The sequence below is a fragment of the Chionomys nivalis genome, chromosome 8 (genome assembly GCF_950005125.1).
Source record: "Chionomys nivalis chromosome 8, mChiNiv1.1, whole genome shotgun sequence".
In the NCBI taxonomy this organism is placed as follows: domain Eukaryota; kingdom Metazoa; phylum Chordata; class Mammalia; order Rodentia; family Cricetidae; genus Chionomys; species Chionomys nivalis.
The window spans coordinates 70,800,866-70,824,139 of record NC_080093.1 but is presented as its reverse complement, the minus strand read 5'-3'; the positions used below and the strand labels follow the sequence as shown (position 1 = coordinate 70,824,139).

The 23,274-nt window shown below is 44.2% G+C and overlaps 1 protein-coding gene across 1 annotated transcript in view; it reads right to left on the bottom strand.

Annotated features, from left to right (window-relative positions):
• The window catches only part of Xpo6 (exportin 6), a 108,911-nt gene that overhangs the window by 2,813 nt on the left and 82,824 nt on the right, over window positions 1-23,274 (bottom strand). The window contains exons 13-23 of the mRNA XM_057777800.1: window positions 21,640-21,799; window positions 16,865-16,957; window positions 12,428-12,572; window positions 10,419-10,565; window positions 9,494-9,683; window positions 3,877-4,032; window positions 2,887-3,001; window positions 2,578-2,749; window positions 997-1,158; window positions 545-643; window positions 149-379 (exon numbers count right to left, since the gene is read on the bottom strand). Coding sequence (XP_057633783.1) covers window positions 149-379; window positions 545-643; window positions 997-1,158; window positions 2,578-2,749; window positions 2,887-3,001; window positions 3,877-4,032; window positions 9,494-9,683; window positions 10,419-10,565; window positions 12,428-12,572; window positions 16,865-16,957; window positions 21,640-21,799 — 1,670 coding nt within the window. The remainder of the gene's footprint in view (window positions 1-148; window positions 380-544; window positions 644-996; window positions 1,159-2,577; window positions 2,750-2,886; window positions 3,002-3,876; window positions 4,033-9,493; window positions 9,684-10,418; window positions 10,566-12,427; window positions 12,573-16,864; window positions 16,958-21,639; window positions 21,800-23,274) is intronic.

The window sequence follows — 23,274 nt, the reverse complement described above, 5'->3', positions numbered from 1 at the left end:
GCCCTCCACACCCAACGACAGCGTCACGTTACTCAGGTATATCCGTGGGTATAACCATGCCCAGATCTAGAAAGGCACCTCAACAGTCAGACAACAGGCTCACCAACCCACACGCATGTTCCCTTGTAGCTTGGCCTTTTTTCCTCACCCGATCCATCTTGAAGTTCCGTCCCAACACATTTTTCTGGTTGGCATCCACACCGTCACAGCTGGTCAGGAACTCTGGGAGAAAGGCTGCAAAGAAGCCGTCAAAGTCGACAGAAGCCATGTTGTAAATGGCAATGCCAATCTCCTCTTGTAGAAGGTCATGAGACTTGTGAACCAGGACCTGGAGCAGTACATTCACAAACTGGAACAGCATGGTGGTCCGGAAGATCTTCTGCAAGCAGAGGAACAGGAGCATGGGCCAGGAGGCCTACTCAGACTGGGGCCACCCAGGGTCAGAGTGCTCCCCAAAGTACTTCCCAGGCAGACTCAAGGGAGTTAGACTTAGCCCAGAACTCCAAGATGAGGAGGAATCCTCCCAGGAGAGAAGGGCACTTACTTTGTGGTATAGTTTCTGCTTGGTGTTCAGAGTCTCCAAGTAGAAGAGATTTTGTTTGAACAGGTGGATGTCGGGCTGAAGAAAGGACTGTCCAAAAGCCTGGGGAGTAAGACAGATTCCTCCTTACACTGCTCTCAAATGAAGGGAGCGGACATTTTAGCACACATCCACTGGTGTCGTGTCCTTGATGTACACTATGTTGTTTATCTCACGGTAAGTGTATGACAGTAGCAGTACTGTCCTTACTTTACAGAGGAAGAGATTGAAGCCCCAAGAAACTAACAGGGCAAAGCTCAGTGTCGACCCCACACGTGCTGAAGGACCAGGTTGGAAGTGGGTCACATAGCTAGAAGAACCCGAGGGACATGGGCCAAGGATGCAGGCAGCACCCAGAACAAGGCCCACTTGCTCTCAGCACACTGAAGTATCACAGGCAAGCCCTTCCCCCTTACCTGCATGATGGCACTGAACTGGGGTTCATTGTCCATCTGCTCCTCAGCAATGCCCCTCTGCACACTAGCCAGGACAGTTGACTTGAAGAAGTACCGCCAGTTGTGATGGAGTGTCCGAAAGAGGAGCTCAAACAGCTCAGCCTTCACGTCAGGTGACGGGCGCTATAGAGACAGCCACAAGGCACTATACTTTTCCTTCATGCAGCCTGGGGGCCTCTTGGCCAGTGTAGGCCACCGAAGGAGCCCAAAAGCCACCAGATAGTAGCCAGTATTCACATCCCACCCACACTTCTGCCACTTCCTGTGCAGAAGGTCCACCCCTGAGAGGGGGCAGTTCATCCAGCAGTGCTTCAAGAGATAGGCCTACACATGAGACAACGTTAAAATGAGTGCCAGGGGCCAGGAGGTGGTGGCGCACACCTTTAATCCCAGCACTCGGGAGGCAGAGGCAGGCGGATCTCTGGGAGTTCGAGGCCAGCCTGGTCTACAAGAGCTAGTTCCAGGACAGGCTCTAAACTACAGTGAAACCCTGTCTTGAAAAACCAAAAAAGATGAGTACCAGGAAGCTCTTTCTAACGGATCACTAAGCTTAAACACTCAGAAGAAAGGTCACAAGGGGCAAAGATAATGAAAATGTCTATTTTTCTATTCAGAAACTAGCCAGTTGGATTGTTCCTATCTTCCTCTCCCAGGATGCAGGCGGTATGCTGGCTAACCTGCTAGCTTTAAGCAACCCCAGAGGCTAACAAAAGCAAGACACCCTGAAAGCAGCCTGTTACCCAAGAGAGGCAAGTCTGAAGAGCACTTTAACATCCCAGTGGATGTTAAATGCTGTGCTAATTGCTGCCTGGGTGTGGCTCCTTTTCCTAAGCCGGCATCAGGATTCTGAGAGAGCAGGGGTTACTGAAGCATAATTTCCTAACTTAAACCCAAATGTCCACATTACCAGCGAGCACACTAGCCACATTATTCCAACACTGCTGTAGAATTCTGTGACTGTCAGTTGCACAGTCATGTGTTTCTCAAGACCCAGCACCCTGAACTTTGGCTGTGGGACAGCTTCGAGATCAGTTCCTATTTCCCTAAACATTGCTATAACATTCAAGCTGCATCTGTACTTACTCTGGGTCTTGCAGTTAGTGCCTACCCTTTTACTTTCCTAGACCACTAAAAGCTCTACCTGAATTGTCAGCAAGAATTTGCTTTTATCAAGACTACCAAGTTGAAAGCATTCTTTCTTGGGAAGAGGCATCCAAAAAGACTATTTACAGGAGAGGGAGAGAAAGAAGGGTCTCTGGAAGAGCGGTACGCACAAACTGCTGAGCCACCTCTCCAGCTACAAGTGAGGTGCATTTAAAAGCCCTAAGTATCCAGAAACATTTATTCTTTTTATTAATTATTCATTTGTGTGTGTGTGTATGTGTGTGTATGCACAATGTATCCTTTCCTTGGAGGGAGGAGAGACCATGAAAAATCACTTACAAGAGTACTGGGAGAACTCACAAGTGAGATCTAAACACAAGGCACTTTCCCTCCCTCCCAGTCAGGAGGTACCACAGGGATCTCCCTGGCTCCACCTACCTCAGCAATGATGGGGTACACCTGCTCCATGCACAGTGCAATAATGCTGGGGAGAAAGGGCTTGAACACCTGGCCAGGCTCCTGCACTACCACCTGTAGGATCTTCAGGAACTTTTCCACCACCCGGCAGCCAGTGCTGCCTTCATGCAGGATGCTCTCAGCCAACTGTTCTCTGCAGGCAAAAGAAAACCACAGAAAAACTCAACAACCAATTCTTGTAGCAAGTGAGGAAAAGGAGCAGAAAGTCCTGCATTTTGCAGCCAGGCTGGTCCGGACTCTGAAAGGCCTGGGTAGCAGGTATGTGGTTACCTGGTAAACATGTTGAGGAAAGTCTGGATGATCTGCTCAGTGAAAGGCACACCCATCTGTACTCTAAGGCCTCGGAACAAGGTGAGGAAGAAGCTCAGCATCTCATCGGTCACGTCTAAACGAAGGACAAAGCAAACAGTCAACACCATGTGCACAGGGACTAATGCACCCACAGCTTGATCAATTTTCCTTTGCAGTCTGCACTGTCATCTCTCTCTAATGCATCCCACTGGAAGAAATGTCCCCGACACCATCAGAGCCAATGACGGAAAGTGAAAAATGATTAAGAGCCTGCTGAGAACACGGCTCTGGTCCTAGGAATGCTTGCCTGATTGCTCACGGCAGGAAATGGAGTTGTCTTATCTTGAAGCCCAGCGTACTGTCCCGCAAACCCGCATGGTCAGCATTCTCACTGAAAATGAACCACTTTGTGCTCATATTCAAGAAATTATCCAACTGGGTCAACACCTGAATGTCTTGGCATTTCTCTCTAAGACCAATCATCCCTGTAGTAGGTCAAGGTTAAGTGGTTAAAAGTAGATGATGATGTAGTACTCAGGTCACACTACCCTGGGCTACTAAATTAATTTAATCATTCTGGTTAGTGTGGTTCCATAACCAGATTTCATCTTGCATGGGACATTTTGGTTCTTACTACACACAAAGTGCTTACAGGACACCATCAGTGCATCTAAGCTACAAAGCCCCTGCTGTCTACTGACAAGGCCACTGTAAAGGCTCTCAGCAGAGCCAGACAAGCACATTCAGAGTGACAGAGCAGTACCGGTTGGTGACAGTAACACAGACACATCAACTCTGCTCATCTTTCCAGACTATCCAATGACAGCACACCTTTGCCTTTATGCTTCCCTTCACTGAGCAAAGTCCAGGCTGGCTTGCTCTGACTTAGCATGTCCTACAGATCTAAGCGGGTACTGTCTCTTACGAACACCATCCATCCACGAGGCAGGCCTCTGAGCTAATTCTTACCTGACTGATGGATAAAGGCTGGAAAGAGGGCCAGGGAGACCTGAACAGACTCCTGCAGTGACTGGTAGCAGATCTGTCGGGACTTGGTAGATTCGCCAGAGATATTCTCTACAATGTCTTCCAAGACACTAAGTGTCTGGTGAATAATCACTTTGGCTGCAAGTCAAGATGAAGCTTCAGTTATGTGTGGTCTGAGACAGAGTACAGCTAGTGGGAACAGACACAAGGGAGGGAAGAACCTTGCAGAAGAACACCGGGAAGACACTCACACAAAAGGAAGTCCTGCTAACCAAGAAGGCTTGTCTTTATTTCATTATATGACCCCATAAGCACCATGTATCTCCTCTTCCTTTTTTACCCAAGACTCCCAGTTGTCTGCCTGTCTGCATACTTGGGCTTATGCCTCCCCACTCCCTACTTTACCCACTAGCAACCAAACAGGTGATAGGATGGGGGGTATAGCTCAATTGATAAAGTTCTTGCCTAACATGCACAAGGTCCTGCGTTCAACACTCAGCATCACATAAAAACTGGATGTGCTGGCACTTGCCTATAATTCCAGCACTCAAGAGGTAGGAGTAAAAGTTTGAGGTCAGCCTGAGCTCCAGGAGACCCACCTCACTCCCCTCTAAAAAACACTAAATGGCCCAATAAACACCATATAAGCTGGGGAAGTGATTGGTGAGACAAATGACCAGGCAATTAGCACAGGAGAACAAACTCATCACCCTTGAGCTACAGGCAGTACCTACCCTGCTAACACACAGGCACAGCCTACCATGCAATATAGGAAATATTGCCGGATCAATCTCTGGCGTATCAGGCCTGTAGTCTGATAATGTACACATGATTGTTATATATCACTAGCACTATATAAACATCTAACAATGTATGACATATGAGTTCACATTGTGATTCTACACAGTTCAGGGAATGTGGTGGCAAATACCAGACAATATTTGAAGTGAGAGCCCTGACTGCAGCAGAGAGAGGGTCAGTAGTCAGCACATACCCTGGGTAGGATTTTAGTCAGCCCCAAAGGTCCATCTTTGTTACGTTGTTGTGAGGGTCAGAGGTTTCAACAGGGCACCTGACATACAAGGTCTAAGAAGAGAAAGCTGTCATAATCCTCTTGTATGAATGAAGAATATTTGGCTCAGCCCAAGCCTAGTAGGCCCAACTTTGATGATCTCCAGAGGCCGGTCCAGATTGAGACTCACCACTATCAAACTTGTAGTACACTCTGGGCTGTTCTGAGCCTCACAAAGGCCACTGGCTCCTGGGTGAGGAGTGTGGGGGCTGAAGAGAGCTAAAGCTTCAGTCAAAGGAGGGTGTGGGAGAAAGAAGACATGCTTAGGAAATGTGCAAAGTTAGACTGTTCCTCTGGTTTAATTAGCTGTTGAGTTCTACTTTCTTTATCTGAAACTGTGGCCAGAAATATCCCCTCATAGGACTGAGGACGAAGGCAACGACTCACAACAGGCTGATCTCTGAAGACTGGTGACAGTGACGCAAGAAAGCAAACAAAAGGCACTCACGCTACTGATGAGAGCTCACCACAAACTACTGATAACTCAGAGATTATGATGAGGCTAGGAACCCATGAAGGACAGGGCACCAGGGATGAAGGACAGGGCACCAAAGACTAAGGACAGGGTACCAGACATGAAGGACAGGGCACTAGGGATGAAGGACAGGGTACCAGAGATGAAGGACAGGGCACCAGGGATGAAGGACAGGACAGGGCACCAGGGATGAAGGGCAGTGAACAAGGATGAAGGACAGGACAGGGCACCAGGGATGAAGGGCAGGGTACCAGAGACGAAGGACAGTGAACCAGGGATGAAGGACAGGGCACCAGAGATGAAGGACAGTGAACCAGGGATGAAGCACAGGGCACCAGGGATGAAGGACAGTGTGGTAGTTTAAATATGGTGTGACCTTGTTGGAGGAGACTGGATGACAGTACCTTTCTTTAATCTGGGCCACACTTTCTTTTGAAAGTGTGTCACTGTAGGGACGGCTTCGAGGTCTTTTTCTCAAGCTTCACTCAGTGAAATAGTCAACTTCCTGTTGCCTACAAGATGTAGGACTCTCAGCAATTTCTCTAGCACCATGTCTGCTGGCATGCCATCATACTCGCCACCATGATGGACTGAACCTCTCAACTGTAAGCTGCCATCACAATTAAATGTTCCCTTTATAGCTATAGTTGCCCTGGTCATGGTGTCTTTTCACAGCAATGAAAACCTAACTAAGACAGACAGGGTACCAGAGACGAAGGACAGTTTCAGAAGTCAAGAGACAAGAATCTGGCCTGTCTGACACTCAAGTAAATTTTTAAAAGAATCGATGTTTATTTACCAAAACATAAAAGAAACTAAAACCCCTATACGTGTGTTACTGTGACCTGTCCACAAATAGTACATTATAAACCATGAAAGCCAGGCAGGTGCCTGTACATGCATCATGTCAGAGGCAGACGAGCTCCAGGACAGTCTGAGTTGTACAGAGTCTCTATGTCAAATAATATAACAGTAATAATGATAATAATAAATACAACAATTCCAAACCATTAAGACTTTATTTTCAAAAAGCAAGAAACAATGAGGAAAAGTGGTACATGGTCCCAGATTCGAACTTCTAACCTCACTTTCTCAGGGGCCCTTGGGGAGACAGCTTTCCCCAGACATTGCCTGAAAGTCAGAGACAAACAGAAGTGATGTAATAAGAAACACATACCACTCTACCTAATCTGGTGGTAATAATCAGGTACAACAGAATTAAGGAAAAGTCTACCAAAAAACAAGCCTGGACTCTAAGGAAATGCCAAGGTCATGAGAGACAAAGATGGGGATGTTTCTATACTGAAGGAGGGTGAAGAGAAATGACAGCCAAATACAGTATACAATGCTGAGCTTTTAGAAAAACCAAAAACATTTTTGGTAGCATTGGGGTAACTTGTTAATGTGGTTCAAATGTTAAATGTTTTGTCCCACTGCTGGCCAGTGGGAACAGTGCTTTGGTTTGAAGACAGTGTCAGCTCCTTGTTTTATATAAAGGTCTACAACTTACTATAATTGCCTGGGTTTTTATAAAAAGTATTTTAGAGGAAGAGAACACAATGTAGCAAACTAAGCAGATGGTGAGGCAAGGAGAAAGGCAAGCACTGTTCTTGTCTTCTTCCCCTGATATTTGAGATTAAACCCAGAGTGACTAATAAGATACACAGTTCTTACTGCTGTGTTGCTGGTTAGTTTTGAGATGGGGTCTCTCCATGTAGCTCTGGTTGACCTGAAACGCACTATATAGACCAGGCTGACTGCAAACTCACAGAGGACAATTCTTTTTTTTTTTTTTTTGGCTTTTTGAGACAGGGTTTCTCTGTAGCTTTGGAGCCTGTCCTGGAACTCCCTTTGTAGATCAGGCTGGCCTCGAACTCACAAAGATCCGCTTGCCTCTGCCTCCCGAGTGCTGGGATTAAAGGCGTGCACCACCACCGCCCAGCTCAGAGGACAATTCTTATTTCAACTCTGAAAATGTAAAGCAAGGAAAGGGAACCCTTTTCCAAACATTAATCTCATTAAAGAACAAAGAAGGCAACAGACTATGCCTGAAGGTTCCAGAGAAGAGGAAGCCAAAGATACTACACACACCAGGTTTTAAGGCCAGAGCTTATGCACAGAAACCATACCAGCTAACAGCCTTACAACCCCTTATCTGCTCTGAGGTTGAGTCATGGTCATACAGCTTATTCTGGCCTTAAAGTGTGGCAAGGCTCCACACGCCCCTCCCAGGGAGAGTGTACACTGGAGTGAAGTTCAGCAGCCTGTGGCCTTCAGCACTCTTGCAGTCCTGAGCATCATGTGCTTGACACGCAACAGGAGCAAGGCTTAACTTCTTCCTTTGTGTCAAGCCACTACACCAGATAAAATCAGGTTAACAAATATCCTCTCCATCATAAAGCTAAAATGAGAATTTAAAAACTACTTTTTTTCGTAATACTTTAGAATAAAAAAAACAAGCATCAAACTTGTTTAAAAGTTGTTATTGGAAAAGCCAGGTTTGATGCCAGATATAAAACTAAGGCAAGAACCTCGTATATAGCACATTCTCAAGACACCAGCCACTGAGTCTATGTCTGTCACTTAACAATTCTACATAGTAAAAATATGGATACAAGCATAAAGCCCAGCTAAAACAACTGCTTTTCATGACACAGACACAGCCGAGACTTAGGAGTTCCCTTCTCTTTCTTTAAGTTATTTTATTCCAATTTTTAATATAGAGTATGCTAATAAAGTTATAAAAAGAGGATGGAGATAGGATCACTGGGGCTTATTGGCCTCTAGTCTGTCTGAAAAACAAGTGAGCTCCAGGTTCAGAGAGATCTTAACTTAAAGGAGTAAGACAGTGTCCTCCTGTCTCTACAAGTGTGCACTTGAGCTCACATGGAACACATACCACACTCATGAATATACACTCTCATCACACATACAAAATGGTTTAAAGAAAAACACATAACAAAACAAAAGTCTTTTTAAAGAGAAAGCCTAAGAGCTGGAGAGGCAGTGTCATTGCTACATATGCAGGAGGCCCCGAGTTCCATCTCCCAGAACCTACATCTAAAAGCTGAGCAGGGAGGAGCACACGTGGCCCAGTGATGAAGAGGTCTTGAAAAAGGCTGATCAACTAACCTAGTCTATGTGGCGAGACCTAGAAAAATTGCCTCAAAAAACGAAAGAAAAATGGTGGTTAAAGCAAGTTACTGTGAAACACACCTGTAATACCAGTGGTCAGAAGACAGAGAGATCACAAGTTCTGGCCCATGATGGGTCATTTGAATCTCAAGTCAGTCTGAAATATACAATGAGACCTATCGCAAGCAAACTAACAAAAAGGACAGTCTCCATTACCATCTGTGATATTTCACAAAGCATCCTTGCTGACATCATAAGCAACACCATCTAATAGTGTTTCATCATTCTTTTTTTGTTTTTGTTTTTGTTTTTCAAGACAGGGTTTCTCTGTAGCTTTGGTGCCTGTCCTGGAACTAGCTCTTGTAGACCAGGCTGGCCTCGAACTCTCAGAGATCCGCCTGCCTCGGCCTCCGGAGTGCTGGGATTAAAGGCGTGCACCACCACCGCCCGGCCATGTTTCATCATTCTTACTGTGAAAGATTTTATTTTAAAAATATTTTGATATTTGTTATTGTCAAAGAAAATTTGATCCTTTTTACATGAACTAGAATTGTTTCAGTTTTTTCTCCTCATGTATTCCTTGTGAAGATATGTGTTCTTCTAAAACCTCTGAAATGTTTCTATTTGGAAAAAGTTAAAGCTGCTCAGAAGACAGATCTGAAATACAGGTTGGTTCCTGTGAAGCATCTGAAATGGGTTCTGTGAGCCTAGGGCTTATGGATGGACGGCACCACTGGCAGAGTCGTCCACAGATGTTTCCTTTAGGTTTCCAACAGTTACTTAACAGGTAGGAGGAACGTACTCAGGAGGGGTGTCCAGCAGATGTAACAGTTTTTCTGTGGAGTAGTCATGTCACTATAAGCAAATGAAGTCACATGAGGAGCTTCAGGTGCAAAGTCTACACAGGAGTTACTTACTGTCATCCAATGGCACCTTTCTCTGGGGGGCAGTAGCACTGGGCTTCAGACTGTGGTAGTCCCGAGAGAGTGCAGAGATGAGGCTGGCATGATTGATGGAACGCAAGGGCCACTGCTGCTCACTCTCAGGAAGATTTGGCCATGGAAGGAGCAAGGTGTTAGAGAGTGCACGGCAAACCAAAACCTGTGCCTGGAAGGAACCCAAAGGCATCCATCAGAGGTCAAAGGGTAGGCAAAAGCTGGTAGCCAAGACTAACTCTGCCTCAGGTCCTATGTGTCTTTCTTATAGCCTGGCCATCCTCTACCTTTAAGGCACTCAGGCAGGAAAAAGAAAGACAGAAGTAACCCCAAGTCTAGGTCTCAATGTATAGTGTCAGCCTTAAGAAGCCTAGCTAGTATTCACCCTGCTCAATATGGTATCTGAATCCTCACAGAGTGAGGAACCCACTGGACACGGAGTCTAGTACAGTCTTTGATACTGCCTTCCGACCCCCAAGAAGCCACTGAGAATGGGCTCACAAGGACACTCTTACCACCATACTCTCACATTCAGGTTGCTAAGAACCTGCCTGTAAATCCACGCACCTCACCAACTTCCTGCTCATAAGTAGTCTGAGTCTGCCAGGTGGCATCTCAAACCCAGAATGTAAACCAGGCTGGCCTGAACCAAGGAGAGCACAGGGGCTCTCAACAGGGGGCAATGATGCCTCTGTGCATGGACGGGGAGGAGCTTTCCCATCTGAATCAGGATTCTGTCTTTGAGTGAGACAAGCCAGTGGGTTGTGTCAGTGCTACCCACAGAGGCAGTCCATGTAGCTGAGGTGGCTTTCAACTCGAATGTAAAAGCAGAACTAGCCTCTTTTACCTTAGCTTCCCCAGGTCTCAGCCACAGAGCTTCGGGAATGCCCCAGGGAGTGTGTCCTACCTTATCGGCTAGGCGCTGGGCAGAGGCATCAATGATGCTGTTGAAGACCTTCTGTACTGCGGGGATGTTGATAAGAAAGACAGGTCGCACAGTGGTGGCTAGTGAGACAAGTAGGTGGCACGCAGACAGCAGCAACTTTTCTTGAACCTAAAACAGAAATGTGACATGTTGGCTTACTGATCTTCTGGGAGATTGGTATTAGAGAAACTTTCCTAAAGCAGCTGTAACTAATGACTGCTAAACTATACCATTCATTGAGGATAATTCCCAACAAGATGAATGTCTTCTATAAACACCTACAGCTTCTGCCCTCAGTCAGCATCACTTCTTGCTCCTTCTTCCCAATCACTCCTCAACTCATCTATTTCTGTGATACCCCACAGTGTCCTCGCTGGCATGCTGTCCAAGTCTTCCCCTCAAACACCATAGTATTCTTCTTCAGTTTCCTGCTCTGGTTCCCCCAGAAGTCAAGGTCTCACTCAGCCCTTCCTTCCTGCATTGTATTTTGCCAATCTCCTAGTCTCTCCTATTTCTTTCATTTTAACATGCCTGAAAAAAAACTTGTTTCAAATTACTGACAGCTTCAAATCCATAAAAAAAAAAAAAGTTCTTGGAAAACAATAGTTAGAAACTGGCCTCAGTCTTAACTGTGTTAAACACACACTCTACCAAGAAGTCAGGCCTAAACTCAAGAAAGTTTCCTATAAGTAAGGGCTAAACACGGTAAGACTGGTCAAACATCACACCAAAGAATCAAGGTCTGCAGAACTATTTAGGAAGGTGGTATTATGGTAATTTCTGAATATTTACCTAATATGGTAATCATAAAATATTGCTTACCTGTAACATCATAATCTCTAATTATTCTAAGAAAATGACATAACAGGATAAACATTCTTTAATCTACGTATTTCAGAAGTATTTATTAATTTAAAGACAGGGTCTCATATAACCCAGATAACCTATTTCTATCCCTGAATGCTGCATGTGGTGCTGGGGACTGAAGCCAGGGCTTCATTTGCATGAGGCAAGCACTCTACTAATACAGTTAAATTCCCAGCCCAATTTTACCTGTAATGGAATCAAACTAAAAGTGGAGCAAGAGCGAGGTGAATTATGGAACACACTCCTTATGGGCATCAAAACCTTTAGAAACTACCATTACAAATACAGTAGGTTTATGGAAGTCAACATAACTCTATTCGAACAGGCTTCCTATATGCGCAAAGATAGTAAGAACACCTGGATGCACCTCATTCAAGTTAACAGTCTTCTTGGGTGAGGACTTACGAGACTCTGCCCATCTTATCTAACTATAACCTTCACTTAGCAGTTTCACTTCCAGAACCCCGCTACAGGCCCTCTATCATTTGTAGAAGAGTAGACGTAAAAGGAGCCTCCTTCTATCATGAGAAAGTCAAACCCATCCTCATAAGAAGATAGCACTGGGTAGTATGACAACTCAAGTTGATCTGTGTATTTAGAAGAAAGCAAGGCATAGTGGGAATGAACAGCAATACCTCTATATCTACAAACTTTCTGTAAAAACAGAAACATGTCTAAAAGGATTGACACCAATCCTGACCATGCTCATCCTGAGAACAATGTTGTTTCAAGGAATAAGATCCAACAACAAAAAACCTTCTCAGGCAATAAAACTGAGCAGGTACTTCTACCATGAGCAAAACCCAAATCATATTCGAACACGTGTAGACTACAACTGGAAAGGGACATGAGGGCTGGCAAGATGGTTCAGAGGGGAAAGGTCCTTGCCACCAGGGACCAGCAGAGTGGAAAAAGAGAACTAATTTCTACTATGTGTTCTCTGATCTCCACAGGCATACTAGGGCGCTCGTGCATGCCCATGCACACACAAATAAATAATAAAACAAATTTTTTAAGGAACATGAAATATAGTTGTATCACTCTTAGTAAGGACACTGTTTTAGTTTTATGGTAAGCAGGACTATGGAAAGGACAAACAGGTACAGCATTTTCTGTCGCAAGACCTTGGTGCTAATAAGAGGTGTGATCGCATCCATGGTGGTAGAGATGAGTGTCACAAACTGCTGGGTGTTCTGTCGATGGGCTTCACTGCAATACTGTGCCAACCAGTGGGAGTAGGCCTGGAGAGCAGCAAGTGACTGGGCATGCCTGCAGGAAGGACAGAAGAAGTGATCTGAGAGGGTCAGGCAAACAGAGTGGCATGAACTTGTAAAACAAGAACCCTATCCACTTGCAGGGCATTCTAGGACATGGTGACAGTGTACATATCAGTTACCTGCTCGCATTGTTTCTACATGCCCACCACTACTGAGACCACACAGGGCAGTTTCTGAACAGCTGCAGATCTTACTCTTTCTGTGACACACAAGTTTATTTAAGAAGATGGCAAACATAAGAAGAAATATGCTAACTTTAAAAATAGCAAAATGTGCCAGGTGGTGGTGGCACACACCTTTAATCCCAGCACTCGGGAAGCAGAGGCAGGCGGATCTCTTTGAGTTCAAGGCTAGCCTGGTCTACAAGAGCTAGTTCCTGAACAAGCTACAGGGAAACCCTGTCTCGAAAAACCAAACCAACCAACCAAACAAACAAAAAACCCAAAAAAGTAAAAATCTTAGCAGTCTTGGCTGCAAACTACATTCTAGATGAGAAATGGGTATATTACAGCTCTGACGGAAGATTCCAGAAGGGTCTGCCTGGAGTGTTCAGGTGTTTGACTTCTGCAAAGGCTGCACTGGATCACACATTAACAAAATACACACTTAAAAGTTTACAATGAAACCAAGTGTGGTGGCACACACTTGTGACTCCTGCACTCAAGGCTGAGATGAGAATAAATAAGCACTCCAGCTCCCAAATCAGCCTTAACTACAAAGTGAAACCCTGTTTAAAATTAAAACCAACCAAACAAAAACACTAAAACACGCCAGGCACAGTGGTATGCATATTTAATCCTCCTAGCTCCTGGAAGCAGAAGCAGGCACATTTCTGAGTTCAAGGGCAGCATGGCTACATAGCTAGTTCCAGGTCAGTCAGAACACAGAAAACCCCAACAGCTCATAGCTCAACAAGATGATAAATAATCGGTCTTACAGAGGCAGCAGTCTAGTTCAAAACACTAGACCACGCAGCTATACACAAATGCTCCTTTCCTGTAGTCACCACTAAGCAATCTGAGTTGATATCCTGACATGACCTATATACATGACCCACCCCATGGTGTGGTCACTATGAAGTCCCCTTCTCTGTCACTATTAAACTGTAAACTGATGATTCTTAAAAAGAAAAAAAAAATATGGTCAAAAGGATTATTTTTTTTACTCAAAATAGTATAAGTCACTGTCATTTTTAACTGCTGATCAAGTCTTAACAAGGAATGCTCCCTTCAAGTCAGCTCCTGTGTGTTCTTGCATATTCCAGACACATTCAGAAGCCACTTCCTTATTTACTGATTCTACAGCATTCCCCAGCATCATCCTGTCCAAAACAGTGCATTTTCCCAAAAGAGTTCTGGTTCCTTTTGTTAGAGAGATTATGTGGTTAAATAGCAAGGCTTAAATGTGAGGGGCAGCCCAAGTGCCATGGCTTATAGAACCTGACTGGGGACAGTGCTAGGGTGTAGACAGACATCATTTCACAATCAAACAGCATCAACAACGATCCAAGTGCCTACTGATATGATACAAGAGGAAAGACTTCACAGAATGCAGCCACCTTGCTACAAACATGTAACATAGGCTGACACAGTGGAAAAAACTTGCCAGCTCTGGACTGCAGGATGTTCTTTAAACAGTAAACTTACAGTCTGATGCTGCAAGGTGTCTGTCTCTTCCTCCCCTCCCTACCCCCGCATGTGATTTTTTTCCTCTTCATTAAAAAATTTATTTATTTATTCATTTACTCTTTGAGAACTATCTTTTCTCATTTTACATATCAATTCCAGTTCCCACTCCCTCCACCTTCCCCGCCTCTTCCTTTTCTGACACACATCTCTGCTCATACATCATATATAATTAGGGATAATTAGGGACTATTCTACATTATAGGAGATAGGTTTATAATTAAATCTTAAGCAGTGTACATACATACATACATACACGCGTGCGTGCGTGTGTGTGTGTGTGTGTGTGTGTACTAGATATTAGTTTGTAAGGTTTTAAGTGCTGACAATAGTAATACAGTTCTAGAGAATGGCTTGTTCCTAGGAGATACCTAAAGAACTCACAGGTGAAGTAACGTGCTATCTACAATTTATTTCCACTCACTCTTCTATTTATTTAATCTGCAGCTGAAGAGAACAGCACTTTTTGTTTTGTTTTGTTTTGTTTTTCTTGAGACAGGGATGCTCTGTAGCCCTGGCTATCCTGGAACTCAGCACTGTAGATAAGGCTGGCTTCAAACTCACTCTGGAATGCTGGGATTAAAGGAGTGCACCGCCGCCACCCGGATGCACCTTTTCTATAAAAAACAAAGTGTGGGTATTTTAGGCCTTGCGGGACTACACACTCCTAGTTAGCTGTGGTGTAGAGAGCAGCTACAAATTACTATGTAAATGAATGGGCACGGCTGTATTCCAGGAAACTATGCTGACACTGCAGGTGGCCACTGGTCTGTACCCAAGTCCTGTCCTAAGTCCAACAGACTCAGCTAAAAGGCTCCCTCCAGGCTGAAACAAAGCAGTTTATCTGTCTGTAAGATGCAAAACCAAAGTTGACAGTCAAGTTTCCCAGAGGGAAGTTTCAAAAAGTCTGAGTTTCCTCTGCCTTATCTTTACACAGAAGGCACCCTGAAGTAACTAGGTGCTGAGCATCCTGCCCCACCCACTCCACACCTTCTTTTCAGATTCAACACTTGTCAATCTCTTCTGCTTATGCTGGGACACTTGTTCTACTGCATTAACTGCTGCTTAATCCAGGGTAGGGGAAAAGGTCTCTCAACTGTTGCAGCTTGGTCTTCTTATCACCACTTCTTAAGGTAGGGGAGGTGTGTGTCTCTCTGTGTCACAAGTCATGGTTTATCAGCCTCTGCTCTAGTCCACAGCAAGCCTTTTGGGCAGTACAATAGGGATAAGGCCTTGTTTACAGTCCCCAGATGCTATCCTTCCAGGTCATTCTCTCATGAGCTTCCCCCATGTATATACTTTATCTGAGCATCTTGAGTTAAGTGTCAAAGCAACCTGAGATTCTTATTTAATATACAGATGGGCCCTGTGTCATCCTTCCAAACTTAAAATCTGTAGGAAGATGTCCAAAAGCCTTCTGTGCTCCAGTTGCTTTTGGACATCTACTTTGGTTTGGACCAGTTGCTGGCTTACAGCTCCCACAGTCTTTACAATGTCCCTGAAAAGGACATCTTTTGCTTGAAAACATTTGGTCTTTTGCCCTCAGTCTTTCATTATCTTCAGAACAGCCAAAGTTTTTGTTACTTTTAACAGTCCTTACAAACACACCTAAGCATATGTTAAGCAAGGCAACTTCTGCAAAGTCCCTAGTTTGCCAGGGTATGGTCAAACTGCCAGGGTATGGGGTCATATGCTTTGTGGGTTGTGACTCTTGCCACACCCTCAGCCTTTGGGGAGAGTAAAGGGACTAAAGATTTCCCTGATGATTTAACCAATCAGTCATGCATCTATATCAATCCTGAGGGGACTAGGTAAGCTGGGGGAGCCTCCGAAGCATAGATTCCTGGAGGGGAATGCCAGGAAGGACAGCAAGCTCTGAACATCTTGCTCTACTCATCTCATCCGGCACTCGTCTAACAGACCTAGATGTGTCTTGCCACCACAGCTGCAGATTAAATAAATAGCAGAGTGAGTGGAAATAAATTGTAGATAGCACGTTACTTCACCTGTGAGTTCTTTAGGTATCTCCTAGGAACAAGCCATTCTCTAGAACTGTATTACTATTGTCAGCACTTAAAACCTTACAAACTAATATCTAGTACACACACACACACACATACTTTCAAAGGAAGATGTGGGCATCCCAACTTCTAGTCATCATACAGAAGCACAAAAAGCACAGCTGGGGGCAACAGCTGCCATTGGAAAGGAGATGCAGAAGGGACACTCCTGGGGATAGAGCCCTCAACATGATGCTACAAGTAATGTCAGAAGTGAGGTTAATTAGAGCATAATCAGTTTCATGTGAGATGACTGGTTTTTCTCGCATGCACCAACTCTGTCGGTGTAGGGTGAGAGATGCATGTTTCAGGTGCTTCTACACCACCCCTGTGTACTTTTCAGCCTCCTCTTCCACCATGGTGCTCACCAGTTCCTAACTTCACAGCCCACTTCATCCCTGGTCTCTTTAGTTCAACCAATTACATTCATCCCAGACATACATCCAATAATCTGTCTTTCTAGGGTCAGAGTTCAAGAGTTCTCCCTCAATTTGAGGCAGCCACCGCTGTTTATTACACTGAATTCATACTCTACTTACACATCAATGAGGTCAGGCTTCAACACTGATGGCACAGCTGTTTCAATGTTGTACAGTTTTATCTGAGATCCGTACAGAGTAACTTTGACCAATCTGTTGACAAAGGAGCAGGTGAGAAAGGACATTAAGCCTGAGAGCCAAAACAAACAAAAGGGACAAGATGCAAAATATAACCCCAAGGTCAGACTTTCAGACAAAACAAAAACAAAAATCTGATCTCCAATTCTTCCCAAGAAAATAGCCAGGACTGCGCATTAAAGGTTAATTACAAGAGCACTTACTAAAACATCACATCACTTCTATGTCAAAAATTTTAAAAACAAAGGCTGGCGAGATGGTGCAGTGAGTAAAGGCATTGGCCACCAGGTCTAGTCGCCAGAGTTTGTTCTTGTAGAACACAGCCTTCTGTAAGTTGTTCTCTAATATCTCTCTCCTCTGAAAAAAGATCACCAGAACATGTTGGTCCAGTTACTCTAGAGGTGGGATGGAGTAGGTAGATTATGGACTACTGTTTCCTCTCTGCTTTTCTATATTCCTGAATCGTACATTATAAATATTCAACACTGTGTACATGTGTGCACACTTTTCTCTTTTGTATTATATTGGCTATGTGGTTCAGACTGTCCTTAAACTTCTGATCATCCTGTCTCAGCCTCCCTAGTGCTGAGATTACACACATGAGCTATGCCAAGCTATATAAACTATTTTTAGATGTGAGGGGAAAAAAGTTTCCCTTTTTTGTAAGATTCTTTTTTTTTAATTTATTATGCAGTGTTCTGCCTGCATGTATGCCTGCATGCCAGCAGAGGGCACCAAATCTCAATTATAGATGGCTATGAAATACCATGTGGTTGTAGGGAATTGAACTCAGAACCTCTAAAAGAATAACCAGTGCTCTTAACCTCTAAGCCCCTGGGGGAAAATGTTTTAAAAAAGCAAGCCTGCTTTTTGACAATTTATCTTAAGATTCACACGACAAATTTAAAATCACTTCAATGTTTCAAATGGATCAATACATAATAAGAAAAGAGAGTAAAATGTCTGCTGTAGTCTATCTAGGTGATGGACTTATATTCATCCTCTCTCTCCCCCCACTCCTTCCCTCCTTGTATGATTCTCACAACTTCTTTGAAAATTAGAAATTGTTGATGATAAAATGCTGGAAGAAAAATGTAGGCAGGAGTTTCTGTCCTGCCTGGTCCCGCAGCCATTCAATCCCAAAGAAACACATAGAGGCTTATATTAATTATAAACTGTTTGGCCTATTGGCTCAGACTTATTATATTAACTAGCTCTTACAACTTAAATTAACCCATAATTTTTGTCTATCTTTAGTCATGTGGCTTGATACCTTTCCTTAGTGAGGCATTCTCATCTTGCTTCCTGTGTGTCTGGCTGGTGACTGCTTCTTTGCCTTTCCTCTTCCCAGAATTCTCCTAGTCTGGTTGTCCCGCCTATCCTTCCTGCCTGGCTATTGGCTAATCAGCTTTTTAATACACAAATATGAGTGACATATCTTTGCAGTGTACAAGAATATTCTCCCACAGCAGAAAGAGAGGAGTAAATCTTTCTAGAATAAACTGAGATGGTTACATTGAAGGGGAAGTGGCTGAGAGTGCCAGTTATTCAAGGCCCACGGTGTATGGTTGTATGTCCAGCATCAGGCACAGCAGGGAGCTCCTTTAGGAAGCAAGAAGTCCATTGTTCTCTGTCCTTCTGAGTTGAGTGAACAGAGCAGCACTGCCTGAGTTCTGGCCAACTCCACATAGAACCCTGCAAGCATACCCCTCAACTGCAGAGGTCACTACAGGGGCAGCTGCTTGGTCCTAACCCAAGGCATGGTGTGTGTGTATGTGTCACAATCTCTGAAAAGAGCTTAACACTAAAGAAAGGAAGATTGTACTCTGGGAAATGTTCCTCTCAGATGTGTGGAATGCAAGACTTTATTCCAAAAGGAAACCATAAAAGGACTGAGGGTTGGAGGGCAGCGTGAAGGGCACCCCCACAGAGACAAGAAAGCAGGAGTAAAGAGCCAAGTCCTTAACCCCAAGTCCTTAAAATTTCTGTAAAACAGGAATGAAAATAGGAACTATGACACAACAATGTGTGTTCATGTGTTATATTTGTTAAGCATGTGTTAAAATCACATGTTTGTGGGTATGCATGTTCCCTGCAAGCACAAAGGCCACAGATGGATTATGGGTATCCCATTCTACCTTTCTTCACCTTATTCCCTTGAAACAGAATCTCTTGATAGACCTGTCTAGGCTGGTAGCCACCAAGTCTCAGTCATCCTCCTGTCTGGCTCCATAATATAGCAAGCACTCAGTACCACCCTGAGTCATTTCCCTACCTTCTGGTGTTGAGCTCCTTAAGTTGTGTTCTACACTAAACCTGTAATTAGATGTATCTGTGTTCAGCAACTATAATATCAGACAACAGTGCTAATGGCTAGTCAAATCACAAAACTATAGGGAAAGCCTTCTCTCATACACTAGTCTTGGTTTATCTATTTTTTTAATATTTATTTATTTATTATGTATACAATATTCTGTCTGTGTGTATGCCTGCAGGCCAGAAGAGGGCACCACACCCCATTACAGATGGTTGTGAGCCACCATGTGGTTGTGGGAATTGAACTCAGGACCCCTGGAAGAGCAGGCAATGCTCTTAACCTCTGAGCCATCTCTCCAGCCCCCTTGGTTTATTTTTTGAGACAGAGTTTCTCTATGTAGCTCTGGCTGTCCTAGAACTCACGGAGATCCCTCTGCCTCTGCCTCCTGAATGTTGAGATTATAGGCATGCACCACCAAGCACAGCTTTACAAACTAGTCTAAATGCAGACAAATACGTAAGCATAAGACCTCAGACAAACCAGGCTCTCTGATCTGTCATCTTATTGGAGAAAAAAAGTGGACTGATATACATATCCAAATTGTTTACTGAACCAAATTCAAACACTGGTTATCTAACTTAAGACAGGAAAATGCATTCTATCCCTACTGAGTCATCAGTAGAAATGGACCTAGTACAGGACCGGGAAGAAAATTAGACTCTGAAAGTCAAAATTCCATAGTTTAGAGAAAGCTCCCTCTCCTGAGCACATAAACCAAACAAAGTACCCACTGCCTCTGAGCCACATCTACTGAGAAACAAAACAGCAAGACTCACCTCTCAAAGTAAAAAATGAGTTGAGACAAGGAGTAAAAAACTACTTGTAAAATTCTTAATACTACATACTACTACTATTAATTTTAACTTTGTTGTTAAGATTTAAAACTCTTAGTTATCTTTCATTCTAAGCCCAGATGTAATTTTTTTTTTTAAATTTGGTATGAGCTGGGTGTGGTGGAGCTCTATGAATTAGAGGCCAGTCTGGTCTACAGAGTGAGTTCTAGGTCATTCAGGCTACACAGTGGGACACTCTCTCAAGCAAAATAAATAAGAAATTTGGTATGCAAGTAACTCAGTTCTTGGGGGCTGTTTCCTAGCATGTTACCAGTAATGAGACATCATACAAATTAGAACATCTCTTCATTATAGACACCTACTCAGCTGGGAATCCAAGACTAACAGGTCTAAAGTTCCCAATAATTCCCACCTGACTTTCAGTGTCTAAAATGTTTAGTGGGAGGACTGGGCATCTAAATGAGATGTTTCCCAGCAAACAGCTGCATTTCTCTCCAGGGACCCAAACTCTAGCCAAGACTGGAGACTGCCCCATTTCTCAGGAGTTTAATTGGACTAGACAAAGCATCAATAGCCTATACCTCTAATACCTGTGGCCAACATGACAAGAATTGAATTCTTCAATTTGATGCTGTTTTCTAGTGAAATCTTTCCCCCTTTCCCTCTTTTCTCGTACATGAATATGTCTGTGCACATTCATAATTCATGTGTGTGCATTATATATCAGTGTGGAGGACCAAAGGATGACCCTGGGCGTTATTCCTCAGATACCTTCCACCTTTCTTTCCCCTTTCTTCCTTCCTGTCATCTTATTCTATACCCCCCCGCCCCCCCGCGGATGGTGGGGAAGGGGGGCATGCAAGCCTCTCACTGAAGCCCACTGTCTGTCCAGCAGGCCCCAGGGATCAGCCTGTCTCTGCCTCCCCAAAGCTGAAATTACAAGTATGTGTCACTGTGCCTGGGTTTTTTCCCCCTCTCTGTTTTGTTTTGTTTGTTTGTTTTGTTATGTTTTTAAATATTGGTTCTGAAGATCAAACTCCAGGTCACTCTTGCAAGGTATCTTCCCAGCCCCAGTAGGGCTTTTTTGATGTTTCTTTATCCTGTCAGGAAAGACATAGAGCTTGATTGTGCCTGGATTATACAGGTTGTCAATAAACTAACAGCTTGGCTTATTATTTTATCCATCATGTGTTTTATTCACCATGCTAAGTACCTTATTCAATTCTTTTTTTAAAAAATATTTATTTATTATGTATACAATATTCTGTCTGCAGGCCAGAAGAGGACACCAGACCTCATTACAGATGGTTGTGAGCCACCATGTGGTTGTTGGGAATTGAACTCAAGACCTTTGGAAGAGCAGGCAATGCTCTTAACCGCTGAGCCATCTCTCCAGCCCCCTTATTCAATTCTTACAGTAAAACTACAAGAACTCTTTCCCACGGTTTTACAGATGGAGGCCTTAAAGCTCAGTACATCAAGTGGCAATCTGCTCCATATTAACCTACACATGGCAAAAGACAAGAGCACACACAACACACCACCCGTCCATAAAAAGGAGGGGCTGCAGGGCCCAGCCAGCCTACCTCTCCACGACTGTGAGAGCATCATTGAACCTTGTAGCAAACACATCCCCAGTGAAGTACTCAGCTAAACGGCCCACAGCCTGCAGCAGGGAGCTCAAGTCTCGCAGCGAGCAGTGCAAGCGCCGGCAGTCATTCTCCGCTGTGATGTTCAGCCTGTGCCCTGGAATACAATATCTCTTAGTTCTCCAGAGAAGAACAAACTTTAATTGTAATAAACAACCATTCCTAACAAGCCAAACAGAGCAAACTAATGCTCCAGGCAATAAAAATCTTTAGTTCCTTTCCAGGACAGAACAGCACATCCTGGAACAGCCTCTACCTATGACTTTACCCATGTTGTTCCAGGGACCCAAGGCAAAGACAAACAGCCTGGTATATCCCTGATTAGATTCCTTCTGACATTGGCAGTTATGACATTACCAACCTACATACAGGCCATGCAAATGGGTGAATCCAATAAGTGACATGCCCACCACGGTCCTATTTCCAGGGCAGCTCTGCATTCCATCCCAGGATCTAGGCCAGTACAACAGGAAAAGATGGCCTAGGACTTGGGCCCAGCAGACAATCCCTGCTACTTTCTCACTGTACCATCGACCCTTCCAAGCTTGCCTCGTCAACCTTAAAATGGGAAAGACACTATCACCTAATTCACTATAAGACAGAGCACATTAAAACCCTACAATCTGCAGGCATGGTTACATTTTATAATTATTATGGATCACAATGAGTTAAAAGTTTTCTAAGGCCTGACACTTTCTTACTTTTCAACATAAAACTAAACCTAGCAAGCATGATGTTACGATTAATGACAAAACACCCTTGACTGATCTTGCGGACCAGTCTCTTCACATCCACCCACAGAACCAAAGAGCATCAGGACTCAGTCTAGAGAAAGACCATGCTTATCACGCGTGGGAGATATCAAGTGTGGAAGCCATAGTTAAGACCCAGGTTTGGACACTTGCAAACCCACATTCCCTTAGCACTTTTCAAATCTGTGTCCTCCCAGAGCCACTCCTGGACTTCACCCTCTCACCAAACCTCCTCTGCTGGTGTCTGCTCCACTACCATCTGTTGTCTTGCTATGAAACCCTTTGGTGGAACTATGCCCAGCAGTTATCGTAGACACTAGGAAGAATGAGTCATCTGCTGTGTGTCTGCACCTTTCTCCTAAACTCAGATCACCGAAGAACACCTCCATTCCCTGTTCCCTGAGGATCCTCAACACCAACCCTGTTAAGCACACCTGCATCTGTGTAGCCATGTGAATGACACCTTGAATAGGAAACAGCCCAGACAGGCTGCATATGTGTTTTTCACTGTGGGTTTGAATAAAATGAAACTGCTGACAGCTGACTATTTTTGGACTGAATAAAACAAATTCTGTCTAATTCAATCTAATACATGTCCCACCCAAGGTTCATGGCAGTCAGCACTGCAGCTGATCCTTTCCCGAGCCATCTGCAAGGCAGACAGACACAGAAGCACGAAGTATCCCAATTATGCTCTCCAGCCTTGTCCCACTCCTCTAGGAAATCTGTCCCTGATCTCAGAAGTACACACAGCATGCAGGGGAAGGGAGTCCTGTGCACACTGACACGTTTTCTCTTACTTGGCCAAGGCTAGGTCATG